This window comes from Phalangium opilio, unplaced genomic scaffold (genome assembly GCF_054372755.1).
Source record: "Phalangium opilio isolate 3A_F unplaced genomic scaffold, DU_Popi_V2 ptg000013l_1, whole genome shotgun sequence".
NCBI lineage: Eukaryota > Metazoa > Arthropoda > Arachnida > Opiliones > Phalangiidae > Phalangium > Phalangium opilio.
Window position 1 is genome coordinate 10,554,106 of NW_028324148.1, and position 19,644 is coordinate 10,573,749.

A 19,644-nucleotide genomic window follows, 5' to 3' on the forward strand; every position below is an offset into this window, starting at 1 on the left:
CACGCAAAACAAACTCGATTCAGTGAACTGTATTTTGGAATCGGTTTCCATCTTGTAAAATGGTGTTTAATGTCGATTTCTTATTTCTTCCATTCTAAGCTCAATAGTTTTTTACTAATGATTTAAATTTATTCTAATGACTAGACACCTGTTAGAAAAATTACGTGAATTTAACCGAAGATGAAAAAGAAAAATGTTTCAGTTTCCCTTGAAGCAGGAGCGATGATATCGAACAAAAATTTATAAGAGGAACTGCAATCTAGAATGTAAAACTTCATTTTTTTCTTTCATGAATTTTTCCAAGTGTACTTCTAAATTTTAAAAGAAATTAAAAGTTAACGTTTAGTCTTTTTCTTCCATTAGCGACTGTAATTGCAAGTTTAAATATACACATATGACATTTTTCGGCAACATAAATGACGTTTTTGGTTTCGTGCCAAGTAATCTGCCACCATGGACTAATAGCGTGTGCTTCATCATAAATATTGAACCATTTAGACAAAATTGAATGATTATATTAGGAGCATAACAACGAAAAGTATGATACTAAATTAATACGTTAATTGAGCAAAAATTAAAATAAACCCACTTTAATTAACAATTGTGTTAATTAAAGTGGTTTACTTAATTTTCTTCGTTAATTAATTGCATTTATTGAAATTAACATGACTTTCTCCAAACAGCTATTTACTTACTAATCAAAACTTCAGTTAAAGCAATAACTCCTGGTAAGGCAGAGTCCATAAAATTGAACATCAGGACGATGCAGTTGCTGATGTTGCCGATTTTAGGCAAAACCTCTATTTACAACATGGGAGCAAGTCTAAATAATATTAGTACTACGAAAATGGAAAATTTACATCATACTTATCGTTAAAATGTTACTTACGATAAATAAGATTAGATTAGTTTAATGCAAAATGATTAAAAAAGAGTTATGGAGGGAATTTATATAAAAATAAAATTGTAAATTTAAAAAATACGACATATACTTCATATTCTAAATGAATTTAATTTTTTCCAAATTTTTACAGCAAAAATCGTCTATACATAATTTTTACATTATTTACAATATGTTACAATACAAACATTTAGAAGTGGCAAACGAAATTTTGAGGTGACAAAATAATTAACACGATTGTAATTACACCACCAAAAAGTATATAATTAATAAAATAATCGAGTTTGAGTCTTCTTATTAAAAGTATATTCCTTGGAATTTACTTGGTATTTAAACAGATTATCAACAGAAACTGGTATGATGAATCTTTTGAAACAAAATTTGAAATAAAATCATTAATATAATAACGACCGTTTTGAGAAGAAGTTTAACCCAAACAGGTTTTTGAATCTCTATTAATTTGTGCAACGACGGCGGCGTAGCACTTAAGGCTTATTTTAACTCCTCTAATCATAGAGACAGTGTCATAATATTTGACATCAACACACTACCTTCGTCTTCCCTCTTTCTCTAATACGCAGTTTTATTTTTTTAGTGTGTGTTTCCTTTTTTAAACCATTATGTTTAATGTAAAATATCTGTTAATTAATCGTGTTTTCTATTTTAATGTCATAAACATTTACGTCTTTTCTGTATAGTAGAAATTAACTTTAATTTTGCGTTTGTTTAATTACTTTATAAAATTCTGGCTAAGTTAATTATTTATCAATTATCGATGTTCAAATTTTAATGATTTTTAAGTATTTCTCCACAGCACAAATTAACTTTTTTTCGACGTTAATTATTTTATTAATTGTAAAATAATTTAATATGATATTAAGTTATACGTTCAGTGAAAATTCAGTAGGTTTTCTTTAATATTTATCAATTTCTCGATGTTTAAAACAATTTTAATTATTATTAAGTTTTTCTCGAAGGAAGAAATAAACCTTATTTTGCCGTTAATTATTCTATTAATCGTAAAATAATTTAACTGGACATTCAGTCATAAGTTCGGTGAAAATTCAGTTGGTTTTTTCATTATTTATCAATTTAAAGATGTTTAAAATAATTAATTATTTTCAAGTTTTTTCTCGAAGGAAGAAATTAACTTTATTTCGCCGTTAATTTTCTTTATAAATTGTTAAATAATTTAATTGGATATTCAGTCATACTTCAGTGAAAATTCAGTAGGTTTTCTTTTTATTATTTTATGAGCTTGGATGGTAAAATCCCGGTCTAAATGAGTTTCCATAGCAACTTCAAGCTGGAACTTGCTCAACTTTCAGTCACTGGATTATGATTTATTATTTGGTTTTTTCCAATAATTTGAATGGGTAATTTACCAATTTTTCTATTAGGTAATTTCATATCTCTAAGTCACTGCTCAGTTTGATTAAATTCGGAATTTTGATCAATTTTGGTAAAACTTAATTATTATTAGAAAACATATTTGTAGGCAAGACTTGAGCTGCATTGTACCATTGTAGATTTGATTCAGTTGTTAAAATGCACATAAAACATTACAGCGGAAACGAGACAAAACCATTGATACCAGAGTTTTTACTATTAATTTACCTAACATGTTAAATATATTAAAAGAAAGTTGAAGCTACAACAACCCAAATTTCAACTAAGCTTGTAGGGATTTACCATAAGTGCCTAAATCAAACTTATCTTCCATGAAATAGAACTCTACTGGGCATGCGTGAATGTGGTATCATAGGGAAATTCTATTGCAGATACTCAGACGTAACTGTCACGTGATATTGCCCAATCACTACTTCAAGAAATTGTAACGCTACTACCCCAAAAAATAGTTCTAGATAAGCCCCTGCATGACGCATTGTACATATCTTATAGGAATGTTAATACCAAAAATGTAGTCCAGGAATGTTAAGAAAGATAGTTCAGAATAGTAAAATGTTTCACATTCGCATAAGTATAGGATAAATTCATATAGTGAAAGGTAACATATTCCTATTATAATTTTTAAGTAAGTAAACGTTTTACGAAAAGATTTAAAGAAAAAAAATAATCCCCCTTAAACTTTCAGGTTTTTGCCCGTGTTTATTTTAATATTTTTCTACAGTACCGGTATTGAGTGTTTTTATATTCCAGCATACGTCGATCAAACTTAAAGGCAGACTTGCAAATAAAAAGGTTCTATAGAACTGAAAACCTAGAATAGAGCTCGGCATTGGTGGATAACAGATTATTTATAAACAAAGTTGTGGATATAATACGATTTAACGTGTAAGTTCTGTGGATAATTTTCGAGCATGGATAAAGATAAAAAAAACGTGAATAATGGATAGTTAATGCGGAGCTCTAACAGAGCATCGAGACTGACAATGGATCGAGACCGTGCCGATTTTCAATTTCCCTCTGGATCAAAAGTTGGAACGGTTCTAGCTAACTGAAGTTCGTGCAATGTGGTTCTAGCGAACTCATGATAAACAATGGACCTTTTCGACGTAGGCAAGCCTCAGTATCGAGACATACAAGAGGGCTGATACAATGACGTCTCTCGGCACCTTTACGATACAGCGTGTCTTTCCCTCTTAGTAACATCGAAATGGTCTATTGCGAATTTCCATCAGAGGAAATCAAAATTCCGAAGGAAATTCCTTTTTAAAAGGCTTACTATTGTTCACCTTCACTCGACAAAATTTGTTTATTACAAACCGAGAAACCAACACACAGGAGTAAGGCCGCCATTGGGGTATCCTCCCTCTCGCCAAGAAGCAACGCCAGAGGTAGTGCGAGTTGGTTAGCATCCCGCCTGGTGTAGTGAACTCGGGCTCCTTCTGGCGTTGCATTTTGGCGAGAGGGAGGATACCCCAATGGCAGCTCGCCCTTGTGTGTTGCTTTCTCTGTTGTAATAAACAAATTTGTCTATTGGTTTGAACCACTTTGCTTGGCTTTCAGTTAGTTAGAACCTTTATAAATTTTGCTCAAAAATCTGCACGGTAGCTGCGTTTTTTTTTCAGTTCTCTAGAACCTTTTTCGTTGAAACTCGGCCTTTAAGGTTGTCTCGAGTTGAGGCTCTCACATGGTTGACGCGCCTGTTAAAATATTCACTATCTAACCTGATATGTTCCTGTTTGTGTTATTTTGTTAGATAACACGCTTTTTTTGTACTATTATTATACCGTATAAACATTTTCCTGCTTGGCAAGTAGACGGTCAAAGATAAGAGGGGTTTTCCAAGCGATGACCTTACAAATAAGGGTGGTCAATCCCGCCTGGGATCCATTCACGTTACGTAGATGAAATAAAATCCTACCATACTTTTCTGCGAAAATTCGTCTGCTCATTTTTGTTCTCTGGTATTTTGATATTGAAATTTTAGTTTTTGGAAATTGTTGGAGGTGCTAATTTTTGTTTTCTGGCATTTTAATATTGAAACTTTTACAGGATTCGTCCCAAATCTCCATAACCATTGCTCTGATATTTTTGGGTTTTAAAGAGTACTTCTGAAAAATTTCCAGGTGTGTCATTTTCACATTGAAGTAGTCTTTAAAATCTAAAAACATAATCCGGATTCTCAACAGAATTCCAGAGTTTGAGAAATGTGTAAAATATGCACAACTACCATCTATTTTCCTGTTCTTCAAATTTGGTAATAAATCCAATCAAAGATTATTAAGAACTTTGCTAAAAAGGTTTTCCTTAATTTTTGCGAAAATAGGCAAAAGTTTGATTTTATTATTTTCAAGTAAATGGTTATTTGCCTGATATTTTCCTGATTTTCTGGTATTCTCTGTTTTTACCTCTTTTAGTGACATATATTTTGGAGAGGTATTATAATGGACGTTTCTGTCTGTGTGTCTGTGCCTTTATTCGAATTTCGCAAAAACTTCGGCTTTCGAAAACAAAGTACCTCACATGGAATACGCGAGGAAGGCTTTTAGAATCTGTCCCTTCATAATCTCAGTATCTTAAATGAATCCTTGATATTTCTTAAGTGTTTGTATTTTACTTCTCATTACCAATTTAGTTGACTTTATACGCTATGATTTTAATTTAAAATAAAGCTAAGCATAAATCTCTCAAGGCTTATATTTGAAGTGCAAGTATACCGTTATCGTATTTTTCAAAATTCTAGAAATATTGAATTAATTTAATTGGTTTTTCAGTGATTTACTTAACAATATTATGCTCGATATATTTTAATAATATAATCTTTACGTGGTAGCTAAAAGAAACACTTGAAAACCAAATTCAACCTTAGTATATCCAATTCTTGGTTTTTTGTTTTTGCACAGTTCCTTTTGTTGAAATAGTTTTAAGTATTCTGACTGAAGGTACGTATATTAATTTTGATGTTCAAAAAACCAAATTAATTTTTAAAAATTTTAATTTAAATATATGGGGCGAAAATATGAAAAATCCTAAATTATATTTTTACTTTAACACTTGACTATTTAATTAAAATTAAAAATACACTCAAGTATTTTTTAAACAATCTATATTTTTGATTTTGTTTAGACTAATATTATTATTGTCATATTCGTTTGAGCTTTTTCCGAAACGAGCAGATAAATTACTGTTTATTTTACAAGCTTATTGTGCTTGTCTGAAAAATAGGAAAGAAAATTCCCTTGAGTAAAAAATGTAAATCAGAAATCTTTTTGAAAATAACTTTTTTAACACGAACTACTCCCATCGAAAATGTTGTGAAATATATATTTTAAACACATTTTCATAGTTGAAATTTTTAAAACGTAAAAGGTCCTGGTTGGATTGGTTTTGGGATTTTTTTCTGCAATTCTTGGGAAGACTAAAATATAACTTCGTTGCTCGTAATTTAATAGAGAGTTTAAGAAACTAACCAATAATCTGAGCAATTCAAATTAATTACGATTCAATTTAACCAGAACTTCAACGAGTGATTTTTATGACGCCATGCACACTTCGCTACAAGTTCTGTACATGGCTTTGGATACATTTCTTAAACACTCTATTACGAATTCAAAACAAGACTGCTTATAAATCCTTGATTGGTCGTAGAATAGTCATTTCATTCTATTGTCAATTTTAATTTATTATAATCTTAACTTTATCACAATTTAAAGTGTCTTTAAATTTTTTAGAAGGTCACGTTTCGATGCACTACATTTTGCGATTCTTTGGCGACCGTCCATGGAATATCGCCACTACCGTAGCGTTCGTGACAAGTTAAAACGTGCTGATAGACCGTTTCTATTCTATCAGCCAAAATTTTTAAATAGCGGTCTGGTATGAACGGTAACCAGTCCCTCATATGGGGCGATACTTTTTCGAACATTTCTTTTAAGAGATAAGAAACGTTCCTCTTATTTCGTAGTATTTCTAGGGCGCGAACGGTAGAATGTTTAAATAGGCACAAGGACTTTAAAAGCGATAAGTGATAGTGTTCGTACTTGTCCAAGAGCCGGTAACCGTGCAACAAACCGGACTCGTTATCGAGAAAAACGAGCAGACCCATGCTATCGCTTTTCGCCAAATTGTGAGCGGGACTCTTCATCATTTCCGAGTTCCATTGTTCGTTGTACATGTTGTTAACGACCCGATCGAGATTGGCCGTTAAGTAGTCGAACACGATTAAATCCGACCACTGAACTAACTCGACGAGTTCTCGCGCCGTTTTGCCTTTTAGATCCCGCTCCAACGGGTGTAAACGTCTAGACGAGTTACGAAATACGCCCGGTATATAAGAAGGACTCAGTTTATCCACGAAGCGCGTTAAAACAACCGGTCTGTCGGCGCTCCATTGAGCCAGTTGGATGTACGAACGGACGTAATCCCACTGCCACTCGTTACCTCTGACGATCGCCAGGGCCGACGGCGGCAAATTTTCAATGCCAAGTAAGCGCGCCAGGTAAAACGAAAATATTTCACCCTGAATTTGATCGTTATTTTGACGGTAACGACAACACGCTTTCACTCCGTCGTCGAATGTCACTCGCCTATTTTGCATACGGCCGCAACCTTCCTCTACTTTAACTACGACACTGCGGTTAACAAAATGCCTCCAATCGTCGAAAGCTTTTTCGTCGAAACCTTTCGGTAACTGTCGTTCAATTTCGGCTGACCAAAATATACCGTTGTTAGGTACGATATCAACCTGTTTTTTAACGGGAACGTCTTTCGTTCGTTTATTAATAAGAGATTTTAAAAAACTCGGAAAGTAATTAACGCTGGCAACGGGCGAGGTCGTTGCCGAGTCTTCTACATATTTTGAGTAAAATTTGTTTTGATATATTTCACCGAATTCGTTCTCGTTTTTGTTGGGTAATAACACGGACAGTATGGATGACGCGTTAATGATCGTATTTAAGGGTGATATTAATTGCAGCGTTGGTTCACTGACGGGGTTATCGGTTCGATTCCAAACTGGGAATTCCCGTACGTCAGGGTCAAAGTTGACCGAACTGTTTGAAAATACGTATATTGGTAGTAAAACACCCACTGTGAATCCGAAAACGAACGCCATTGCTGTTGTTGCCAAACACAGGGTCGTTGTTGTAGTCCGTTGATTGTGGTGATAGTGACAGTTGTATAATGATCTTTTGTAAATGTTTAAGAATGGTACGCCTATGATTCGCTTCATTTTCTAAATTTTACATATAAACAATGGATGCGTAAGTACCCAAAGATAATCAATATTTATATTTGATTTAAATATCTTCATAGTAAATTTTCATGCAACTATTTATTCCAGTCACCAAAGGTTCATACAGAAAAAACACTTCTCTATCACAAAAATAAATTGCAATTCTTCATATAAAAAATGTTTTACGCATTTGAACTCATATGGACTGTAAGTCTGAAAATGTTTTGATATTAACGCTCATTTCTGTTCAGCATACGTTCCTTGACTTTGTAACCAATAACGATTCGTCATGTAGTATAGGTTGGAAAACTTCATTGTCTGATTTTAAAATTGGGGTATGTTCTTTATTAATTATCGATGTTATATTCTCATTTATGTTAAATAAATACGTTGAAATATAATCCAAACTATAAAGTTCGCGACTGAAAAGTTACATATTTCACATTAATTGGTTTTAAAATTTTGAAAATGGGTTTTAGGAAATCTTTTACTTTAAAACGAAAATAATTCCAATTTGAACAAAATTATTTTTTGCATCATAAGTCCATAAGGTATGTTCCATAAGTTTGCCACTGGTTACTGAGAGTTTGTCATGAGTGACTAATCCGAAACGTCATAGATTCACGTAAGGCGACGCCTGGTGAGGCGCTGTCAAAGGTTTAGTAGAAAATAAATATGAAGATGGACTGCAAAACCGAGTAGTCAATTCTCGCGTCGTTCTTCTCGAATTAGCTTTCACTAAGTCTCTAGCATTACATAGTATAGGAAGTGTCATACTAATGGAACATATCTTATGAACTTATGTTTGCATTTAAAACAGTTACTTTTCATTCTGAGGTACGTGGGGAAAACGTTTCAATTTTATTTCGTCACCGAGATTGTTTGAATTGATCTTTGACACTAATTGTATTTCTGTCTCGTGACGAAGCACGAGACAGAACTTTACAATGTCTTTAATTGAAGCTAATTATTGAAACTGCATGGGTAAGTCATTACGGACAAACAGCGTTAGCGAAATCATCGCATTTGAGCCGACTCAAAAATCGCTATGCTCTCTTAAATGTATTCATGAAAATGTGCTAGCTTATTCTTACCTATTTTCAAGTTAGTTTAGGTTACCTTTATGTCAGAAGGGATGTTCTTGGGTCAACTGGACTATCAAAAAGTAGATCAAAATACAATCGCTTAAAGACAACTATATTCCCGAATGCAAGTTACATTTTAGAGTATGAATAAATTCTGTCATTGGGTCCATGGCAGTGCTTTGGATATCTGGTTATTAAAACGTTATATAGCTTGACTTATTTTGCTAAATGGAGTTCTTAATTTTTCACAATTATCCGCCAAGTTCACTACGATTAACCCAAATGGTCCACGCAAACGTGCTCGCCGATACGTGTCCCATTCCTCAAACTCTGTGGCCCAAAAGCCTGGCTTAAAAGTGTGCACCACACTCCTAAGATCATCTTGGGTAAAAGAGTTAAACTTCTTACAAAATATGTGCCGTAAATATTTAGAAAATATTATTTGGGTAGGTTAAAGTATAGCATCTATAAGGTCTTTGCCAATGAAATATTTATAAATTTCAATACATAACTGGTTTAGTCATCGTCTTTCTCTATAAATACGCTAGAGATTCATAATATTATTATGACAATACAATGTGCTCTTCCTTAAAGGGATAGAATCAATGTTTTCCGACTAGTACAAGATGAGGGCAGTTTTAGGTAAAAAAAATGTGCCTAAAATTATGTGTGCTAAAAAAAATCGAATTAAAACGTTTAAAATTAAAAAAATAAGGTTAGATATTTTGAAATTCAAACTATCCGCGAAATACCGCCCAACTTGTTTTTCACACAGTGACGTAGCTATTGTCTCTTGATTCATTGGTTGTTTGGAAATAGGAGAATGTAGGGAGCTCTAGACCACTGTAGAGTAGCTTTTCACCTTCACTGGTGAAGTGGCGCATTATTGAGAAGACCGTTGTAAACATAATTCTGATTTTTCATGTTTATTATCTTTTGTTCTCTTAGCTCTCGGTTACGTTGTAGAGTAAGGATGATAGAGATTTATCAAAATTTTTACAGGTAATGTCCAAAACACCACATTTTTGCGCTATTTTGGCAAAGGCTTAGCTTCCATGTATAATAATGGTATGACTTTATTTTAGCCTAATGGCCCTAATCTAAGCTTTAATATATTTTTAATTGTAATTAAACATAGTAGAACTATTGCTTTGAACACCAAAATTACAGTGAAACTATTTACCTTCCATTATAACTTTCAAAGCATCCGTATCGAAATGGGTTTTATTTATTTGGCGAAAATGCAGAATAGTATGAAAACTACTTTTAGGAGTAAATCTACTGTACCTCCGAGGGAGAGGAGGGTCGCGGGAGTAATTTAGTTATTTCGCTCGTGTTTTTGCAAACAACTGTAGAGGGAGCAGTCATTGGAGCGGCGCCGAAAACTAATACTTTTAAAAATTAATTAAAAATAGTTAAGTTATTAAAACTATTAATATCTATATATTTTTGAAAACGTAATTTTAGGTTCTATCTGATTTAAAAAAATGAAAGCTTTTCATTAGTAGTCAAAAAATTGATTCTATCCCTTTAATGTCTTATGCCAAAAGGATTAACAAAATGTTTGAAACAGAGTTAAGGTTGGTATTATCTTCAATTTATACCTAACCTTCCAATGTACTCTGCTTTCCCGGGTGTTTAAGAACCTGGAAACCGAATAGAGTTTCCTATCTATGTAAGCACTAAGTAGTATAAGGGTCCACCCGCATGATGTTACATTTTAGAATCCCCAAATTAAAAAAAACATGCTTAATTAGTTAGGGGTTATTCATAAAGCTAAAGGGTTACAGGTTTAGAATAGGACTTTCTTAGCAAATTTAATGGCTGAGAGAACGTGGCTTCGACCTTGAGGAACTGAACCAAACCACTTGTGAAAACGTTTCCCTGAGGTTACTGACATCAACCATTAAGTTTGGTCATATTGGGAGATAAACGAATATTGCATTAAGAACAAACAAGTTTCTGAAATATATATGAGATATTGCTAGTTTTAAATAATTGTTGATGCAGCAAGTGAATTACGCAAATTAGGTAATAATAAAATTATTATATCGTACCTAAGGAGTATATTCGACAAGGTTTTTATCAAGAAATATGTTTCTTCAAAGACTTATTCGGTTTGTTACATGGGGTCTACAACATTTGGTTCCCGCGAGATATGAGCTCCCAAAAACTGGCCTCTAAAACAAGGAATACGTCAAACATCTAGCGCGAGACATATCAGCCATCAAATAGTCTTCAATCTAAGAACACGAGAAGTGTACTCTAAATGGGTAGAAGTGTGGGTCCGCTGCATGGTAAAGGAAAGCTAATACTCCACACGCGTGGCTATTTCCTTGGTTTAGGGGCCTATATTTGGGAGACCATACTTCGGTAACTAACACTACCTTTACTTCGTAATGCTAGAGACTTACTGAGAGTTAGAGAACGACAAGCGAGAATTGCATGGCTACACTCGGTTTTGCAGTCCATCTTCCTATTTAGTCTGTACTAAGCCTTTGACAGCACTTCACCTGGGGTCGTGTTACGAGAATCTACGTCACTTCTTGGCAAGCTCTCAGTAACCAGTGACAAACTTATGGAACATATCTTATGAACTTATGCCAAAAGTTGCAGACCCCATGATCTTTGACACTTTCCAATCATTTTGACCCAAAGTACACGCCCTGTAATTTATGCTAGAGGTATCAGAAGCACCCTGTATATCAGCAGATTAAACCTTATGGCATGATTCTGACTCTTAGTAAGTGATTGACTTAATATAACACATACATGGTGGGGACTTTTGCCGACTACAAGTCTAGTTGCTTCTCCCAACACCTTGGCATTATGAATTTACAGACCCTAAGAGAAAAATTAAATGAACAGTCGCCTAATTATCTATTGAAGAAACCAAATGAACCAAAGACTTTGGTTGGTCACTGAAGCGTGTGTATTACGCACTACTTTAAATGTTCGAAATGCCATCCACCAACATTGATACAAAGTAGAAGAGACTGAATACTGATTTTGATTCATTTAGTTTCTTAATTAAATTAAAGATAATGATAATGATAAAAGAATGTCTACGAAAAAGAAAAGTTCCGATCAAGAAGTGAAAGGTCATATCTGTTTCCCCAATTGCGTACAACCTACTTCGACTCGCGGAACTTGGATACAATCACGAGAGCTATGCCTAATACTATTTACTGTGCCTGCGGTTTCTAGTATTTTCTGCGTGCTGATGACAAAGGCGATTATAAAGTGTGGTAAATTGTGGTTTAAATATCAAGAGAAAAGTATAATTGTCTAAAAACTAACATGTTTCTAATCTAGTTGTCTCACATTTTAATTTTTTGAGTTGGTAGGTATTTAGTAGAGTTACGAGCCTTACATTCTATATAAAAAAAATTCGTAGTCACTATGGCTCACTCACTCTACCCAAAGAAATGAATAAGAACAGTAAGGCCAATAGATAAGAATAGGTCAACGAAGACCAAAAACCTATTTTTTTAAAATGACGTAACTAAAACTGCCTGTGATTGGGCGTGAACTCGACTTGCCAGGTTTATAAGGTGGCTACCACCTTCAAAGTGGGAATCCTATGGCTCACTCACTCAAGCCAATAAAATGAACAAGAACAGCAAGGCCAGTTATTAAGAATAAGTCAATGAAGACCAAAACCCTATTTTTTGAAATGACGTAACCAAAACTGCCTGTGATTGGGCGTGAGCTTGACTTGCCAAGGTTCATAAGATGGCTACCACATACAAAGGTAGAAATACAAGACTTCTTTGTTATAATATACATGCTTTTGGTATTGCTAATTTAATTTCCTCCAATAGAGCTTGAAAATACTTAAAAATGGTCCCTGGATAACACCAAGTATCTAAACTGGTTGCTCATGTATGTACTGTACACACATTCGCAAAAATTTCTTTACCGTTAAGCAATTAAAATTATTCGTGTGCGATTCTATTATTCTAACCTATATTGAGTTCTTCCTTTAATTCACAGTGTAACTTAGCTTTTTGAAGCCAATAGCTTCTAAAATCACGTGGTTTTCCCCGTCTTGTATTGGACAGTGAAATCTTATAATTTGAAGTCTTAATCCCCAGTAAATTAGTGGTGAAGCTTTAGTAAAGCTATTGGCTCTCTTCAAATATATAAACCACTTTATACATTAACCTCAAATAGTATGTATCTTTCAACTCGTTGAATATGAATTGGGGCTTAAATAAAATGTTAAATTGTTTTTAAAAGTCATAGTAAATCAGTTTTTTTAGTTTTTCTCGTTTCTCTAAGAACAGGGTTGACAAAAATGATCACTTCAAAATTTTCAAATTATTCCAAAGTCTTCCCTGACCGTCTAAAGTAATTTATTTGACTACGGTTTATATAAAAGACAATATTACCAGAAGTATATATTACATCTCTTGAAGGGAAGTCTACCACAAAGCGGGGTTATTGTAACAATCCCAACATCAGAACATTGGAGCTAGGTTACTAAACCGAATTACATACGCGATAAATAGTTCCCTCATCATTACTTTATTAGCATTTAACTATTTGCCAAGGCGCACAGGTGGATCAAGACCAGGTTTGTGGATGGATTGCTAAGAATTTAGTAAAGGCAAACAGTTATAGAATTCACCCTAGCACGGTGCGAGGCCCATCTGAAGTTTGATGAGCAGGAGAGCAAACCAACAGGGTCAGCCTGGGATGAACCATGTTACATAACTAAAGTATTAAGAGGATACAGAGTGTCACCCTTCTAATATTATCCCCTTCTGATATTACGTTTAAAAATTACTAGTACCATGAACTACAACCAAAAAATTATCGAACTAATATGAAATGCCCCGATTTCTAGGACATTTTTAAAATTCCTCAACTTTTACTTTTCATTTCACACCCACTTTCAAAATCTTTGAAATCAGACTTTCCAGACATTGTACTCGTAATCCTAAAGAACAAGCAAAAGTGAAAACTGTCAGCCTTTGGAACATGAAAAAATTCTTGTCCATCAAGATTCACAGGCTTAAATAGTCACAGTTGTAGACTCGAGAATGAATATCTGCTAACGAAGTCTCGCGTTTCCAGACGGGGTTCTGTATCGTTTAACATAAGTTTATAAGACATGTTCCATAAGTATGACACTACCTACACTGAGAGACTTACTGAGAGCCAGTTCGAGAATTGTCTACACTCAGTTTTGAAGTCCATCTTATTATTTTGTCAGTAGTAAGACTTTGACAACGCCTCACCAGGCGTCGCTTTACGAGAATCTATGATGTTTCACCAACGTCACTTCATGTCAAGCTCTCATTAACAAGTGACAAACTTTCGGAACATATCTTATGAACTTATGCGTTTATACTTATAGGTTGAAGACATTGGCGTTAAACAAAGATTTTTGAATAAAGGCCCAATTTAAATACTGACAGCTTAACTTTTTTATTCGCGATTTGAATGATTTGATTAGCGTGAGCCACCGATCAATTTTGAATTTTTTTAAATTTCTTGTCTGTCTGCACTGTGGTTCAACCCGTTTTGCAACGTATACTCCAAAGCGCATTAAAACCTAGCCACGGATTATTATGAATTTGTTTTTGTTTATATTTATATAAGACAAATGAGATACATTACTTATCATGACAGCGTAAAATTTTATTTCATCGAATTTTTTATGATTTAATTAAAATTATTATAGGAAAATTACATTTTACTGTGAATTGTTCGAAAGAGTTGAATAGAATGTTAATTCAACCTGACTTGAACTAACCAAGCGATAACTGGAATAAATGTAACACGCTTATATTTCACGCTTTTTGAGCTCCATAAACTTTTACTGATTTAGGTTCTTGCTAAAAGGGCCCAACCAGAGGAATGCTCAGCTCTCTGCAACATGTAAAAGCAAGTCTGCTGTTTGTGCGTGTTGAGATACATAGTATTCAGACTAAGGTGTTTCATACCACTTACACAATGAAACCAGGTCACTTGGTAGACAAAATAGGCTGCACTTTGTCCTCGAAGTATCCTGGCCTTTGTGTAAATGGTATAAAACCTCCTAATCTGAAAACTCTCTATAGAGTTCCAGCAAGCCTCTGGTGACAACCTTGAACCCTATTAAGAGAGGGCTAGGTAAGAAATGGAGCTCAAACAAATGACATAATTGGATGAGTAGCCATTAGATAAAAAAGGATTTGATCGTTTTGGACTTGAACTTCGATCAAATTGAAGAAAATGCGTGGAGTTGGAAAATGATAAATTTCGTCTGCCACGCGACACATTTTCGTCTATGATACGATTTAGTTGTTGGGTGGGGCCAGACGTCTACTAGCAGATATCCGGTCTATTTCGAGAAATTTGACACGTTTTAATCGGATGTACAAGCAAATCAAGTAGTAAATAATATTCAGTCTAACTTATCAGCAGAATTCTTATTAAGGAAGGCTTTTTACTATGAGGTTGAATTGAACCATCTCACAGGTTATCTTTTATGTTATTCATAATTGTAAATTCTAAATGCTACCAATATTTTTCTGTCTGATTAGATTCAATAAATGAATGTTAATTTTGATAGGGGTGACGCGTCACCACGTCAAGCACCGATACCAAAGGTATATTGTGCACCCCAATTTAACAAATTAGATTACTACAAAATATCATAAATAAAATCTTAGGGGACGAACTTGTATATGGGTCGAACTGATCAGATTCACACTTATATTAAGTAAATATTTTCTGTTCCGCATTTTTGAAAGTAATCGGTATGAAAAATTTCAGATCTATGAGATAGAGTATTACAATGCGTTTCAAGGTAGATATAAGAATGAAGACTGATTCCAAATGTGGTACAGTGTTTGTTAAAGTGATCGTTTTGATACGTTCCAACGTGTGAGTACTAAACTTCTGGTTTGTGTTTGCTTCTGTCTTTCAAACTTAATTTATGGTTTAATGGTTCCACGTTATAATCGCGGAGGAATACATTACTAAATTCAGTGGCTAACCCATGAAAGCACCTGTTTATAGATGATTGTCATCTTTTATATTATATTGAAATTTGTTCAGAGAAATATTGTAATGTAAAATATTAATGTTAAGAAAAAATAAAACGAACTTCAATTATGTGGTTGCAGGCGAAACGTTAAAGTGTTAGAGTCACCAAAAATCGCTATTTTTAAACCTAAAAGGTTTTATTCCCATCTGAAAGATCAAATCTTTCTGATTCAGAATATCTATTTACATAATGCATTATAATTTTCCAAATATTATTAAAACCCCGGCTTTCGGAACCTACTCGCAGAATTTTTACCTCTCCGAGTGACGTATGTCACGGAGAGGTTCTAATTTCGACGTGTCTGTCTGTCTGTCTGTCTGTCTGTCTGTCTGTCCGTCTGTCCGTTGTTATACCCACGTGACCGCGTTCGCAGTTTGCAAATCGGAGCAAACGTGTATTCAATTTCCAGACCGCATTTACAGTCCCGGAAATTGTATTCCACTTACAGGCTATTACTCCATTGCCTGTCTAACAACTCTGTTCATTTGTCCACCCCTCATGGACACCAGTCTGAACTTACTAGCTTCTAAACACCACCATCTTCTAGTCTTTCGCCCATTCCACATGGACACCAGTTTCTACTTACTGGCTACTAAACACCACCACCTTCTCGTCTTTGTCCATTCCACATGGACACCAGTCTGTACACCTGGCTTCTAACAGCACCATCTTCTAGTCTTTCGCCCATTCCACATGGACACCAGTTTCTACTTACTGGCTACTAAACACCACCACCTTCTCGTCTTTGTCCATTCCACATGGACACCAGTCTGTACACCTGGCTTCTAACAGCACCATCTTCTGGTCTTTGTTTTTGTCCATCCCACATGGACACCAGTCTGTACACCTGGCTTCTAACACCACCATCTTCTGGTCTTTGTTTTTGTCCATCCCACATGGACACCAGTCTGTACACCTGGCTTCTAACACCACCATCATCCTTAAGGTTAAGACATACGCGGCGATCGGCTAGGGTTACGAGAAACGTCTAGCCTTCCAATGGAGGGGTCTTCCTCCAAGGTTCACGCAATTGCGATGTTCTTATCTACAGCTGCGGTTCGAATCCTTTATATACTACCTATTTTAGTAAGGCGAAGCAACCGGCGTATGCTTCATTTCAAACGCCAATATTAGTCAAGTATCTCAAGAATGTTTAATGGTTCTTTTTTAAAGCGATGTAACGTTCAATAAGGCGAATAACTAACGAAAAAAATATTAAATATTAATTATATTTATTTTAATATTTAAGATAATCTTGTTTCTCAATTCAAAATTAATACGGAAAGAGTTAAAAAGCAGTCTATGTTATTGTCTGTGTGTGTCCGTCCGTTATTACACTAGTGCCGCAGTGCGCTGCGTTAGAAATTCGTTTTGCTTTGATGTGTAAAGAAATCCTGCAGAACCATAATATTCCCTTTATCCTTAATATAAAGTGAATATGATGAAATATTTTTCGTAATTATGATGCATTTAGTGCTTTTGTAGCTTTAAAGCTCTGTTTCATTTTGATATTCCAAAGAATTTTTTTAATATTATTATTTGAAATGGCTGTTTATATATTACTTAAGCTATACTACATCTGTTTATAGCATAATCCTTGGTTTAGTGATTTCATAAAGAAAACTAAGATCTAGACTCCGGCGGGCATATCTAGTATTACTTGCAATAAGCTTAGTGAAATATAGAGTAAATAATTGAGGCCTGAGGTGAAGTAAGCTTTGGGTTTTGATTTTCGTGTCTGAAATGAAGAGACATCAACGGTTCAGAGTGAGCCGAAAGTTAAATACACTCTTAATTAATCAGGTTAAGATATTATAATAGAAGAAAAGATGATGGTGGCAATTAGATTAGTAGGGCTAAGCTACAGAGTTTTTATTTTCTTTATGGTGCGCATTGACTATCAGTGCGTCTAGCTACAATTTATCTTTGGTATTATTTAACGTTAACACTCATGTTGGCAAACTAAGAATATTGTTGAGGTGAGACGAGACGATAGTGTTTACACTGCTAACCAGTTGTGAATGTAGCTATCAGAATATAGGGTAAACAGCTGAAGCGTAGACTTCATTTCCTGTTCTTTTTGCCATTAACTGATTTCCATGTGTCCAAGATTTATCCTTATTGGAAGTAAAATGTCGTCTGCTTTACTGTATATTCGCTATGCTTGGAATACTGCTTCAATATTTCGTAAATTTTTACTTCAAAAAAGAGAAATAATTCCATATCTAGGTAAATAACTTTGTAGTAGTAGACCTCTTGACTCGGAGAGGTAATATTTTGGTTTTCCCAACTTGTTTCAAACTATTTTCACAGTTGAATACTCCATATACCCCTGGTGACGTCACGATTCGAGCGCGCGTGAGCACGCGGCACGCGCGACTCCGCAAGTCCTATTTTTTTATTGATAGGTGGTGTTTCAAAGTGATCGAATTTGACGCGCGCGCGATGTTTAAAAACTAGGCTTAGCTCTCGTCAGTCTCCCGCTGGTCAACCTCTTATGACGTCACCAGGGGTATATTTATAATTCCGTTTAAATGAGGTATGTGAAATATCAATTTTATTTTTCATATTACAAAATGAATAAATTTCTATAAGACTTTTTACTTTGGATCTACTGTTATTATAACCCAATTGATGTTTTAAAACGAAAATTAGCCATTTTTCAAAAAAGGTGGCACTAACACTTTAAAGTTTGCAAAATGTGGTCTTATACTTCTAGTCTGACAAGTGCGTGAAATGTCGTGATGAATTTGTGGTAAATCAAGAGCCTCTAACGACAGAACTTCATTAAAACATTTTGCGGTGTTTAATTGGCCGCCATTTACAGGATGGGGATGTCTGAAAATTTTCCTGTAAATTTAATATGGCGTACGTTTACTCATGTTAGCACTGTGAAGTGCCGGGTATTTAAGAATTATGCAACACCTATAGTACAGTCGAAAGTACACCGTAATGCGCTGAGTGACTGACCCTCAGGTTGGGTGCGAAGGGTTTGAAGGGGTGGGGCAAACTAGTAATTATTTGGGGTCCCAAAAAAAACCGACCATTATTGAATACGGAGCCCCCATATCTGAGGTGTTTCAACCGGACCCTAAATCAAGGACAGTCTATTTTGAACACGATTTGTGAAATCCGGTCTCGGTTATTACATAGTTCTTAGACTAAGAGGATTCATACAATTTACACAAGGAGGTCTGACTTTTGACTCCACCAGGGAGTTTGGCCTCCTTGTGTAAAACCCGAAGCCGGGTCTCGTTGTGTAAATGTTATGAATCCTCCTAGTGTGAAAACTATGTATAAATATTTTGCGGCTAAAAATTAAAAACCCTTCTTGAATATCCTACAGTCGTACCCTAAGCCCAGTTCGGTCTCTATTGAACACTGTGAGTTGCACACATAGTGAAAATCATTCATATTTGATACTACCAGAACAAATCGTTATTGGTTACATAATTTGTCGCGCGATAACCCAAGCCAGTATAAACGAAACACGTTGCGTGCAAGTACAGAAACCAGATTGTCAAAAAACAATTCTTGGGTAACTTACCTAAATGGGCCTTTCTCCATATTCATATCCTGTCGACAACGGATGTAAGGTTCGGGTTGACACGCGTAGAGTTAAAATCGATCTCGAAGTCGATCATGTCTCCGCACCACAATCGTCAATTTTAGCGTTCAAGCGAATCACAATTTTTTGTTTAACCGATTAAACAACCGATAACGAGTATTCAAGATGACGGACGTACTATGACGAAATATTATTTTTTAGGCATCGCTCGAGCGTTCGTACATGGATATGGATAATGTAATAGACGAAAGGATCTCGCCGAATTTTTAGCCCGCGAGGAACGTATTCCTTTAAGATAACGATAGTTTATAAAAATAAGCGAAAAAATTCTTTCGCCCTTCGAACTTAAGGGAGGAGACTCTACGGCGTACAGGTATACACTTAGAACTCGGGGCTATGTAATGCAAC

General features: G+C 34.9%; 1 protein-coding gene across 1 annotated transcript; it reads right to left on the bottom strand.

Annotated features, from left to right (window-relative positions):
* Nucleotides 1–992: 992 nt before the first annotated feature.
* LOC149708996 (four-jointed box protein 1-like) lies at nucleotides 993–19,355 on the bottom strand. The gene is made up of 2 exons (XM_089864430.1): nucleotides 19,216–19,355; nucleotides 993–7,541 (listed from the first exon to the last, which is right to left on the bottom strand). The coding sequence occupies exon 2, from the start codon at nucleotides 7,536–7,538 to the stop codon at nucleotides 6,036–6,038; it is 1,503 nt and encodes a 500-aa protein (XP_089720556.1). The 5' UTR covers nucleotides 7,539–7,541; nucleotides 19,216–19,355; the 3' UTR covers nucleotides 993–6,035.
* Between the last annotated feature and the right edge of the window lie 289 nt (nucleotides 19,356–19,644).

Excerpts from the sequence above, each read along its gene's own strand:
- LOC149708996 (XM_089864430.1), bottom strand. The coding sequence starts at position 7,538 with ATGAAGCGAATCATAGGCGTACCATTCTTAAACATTTACAAAAGATCA.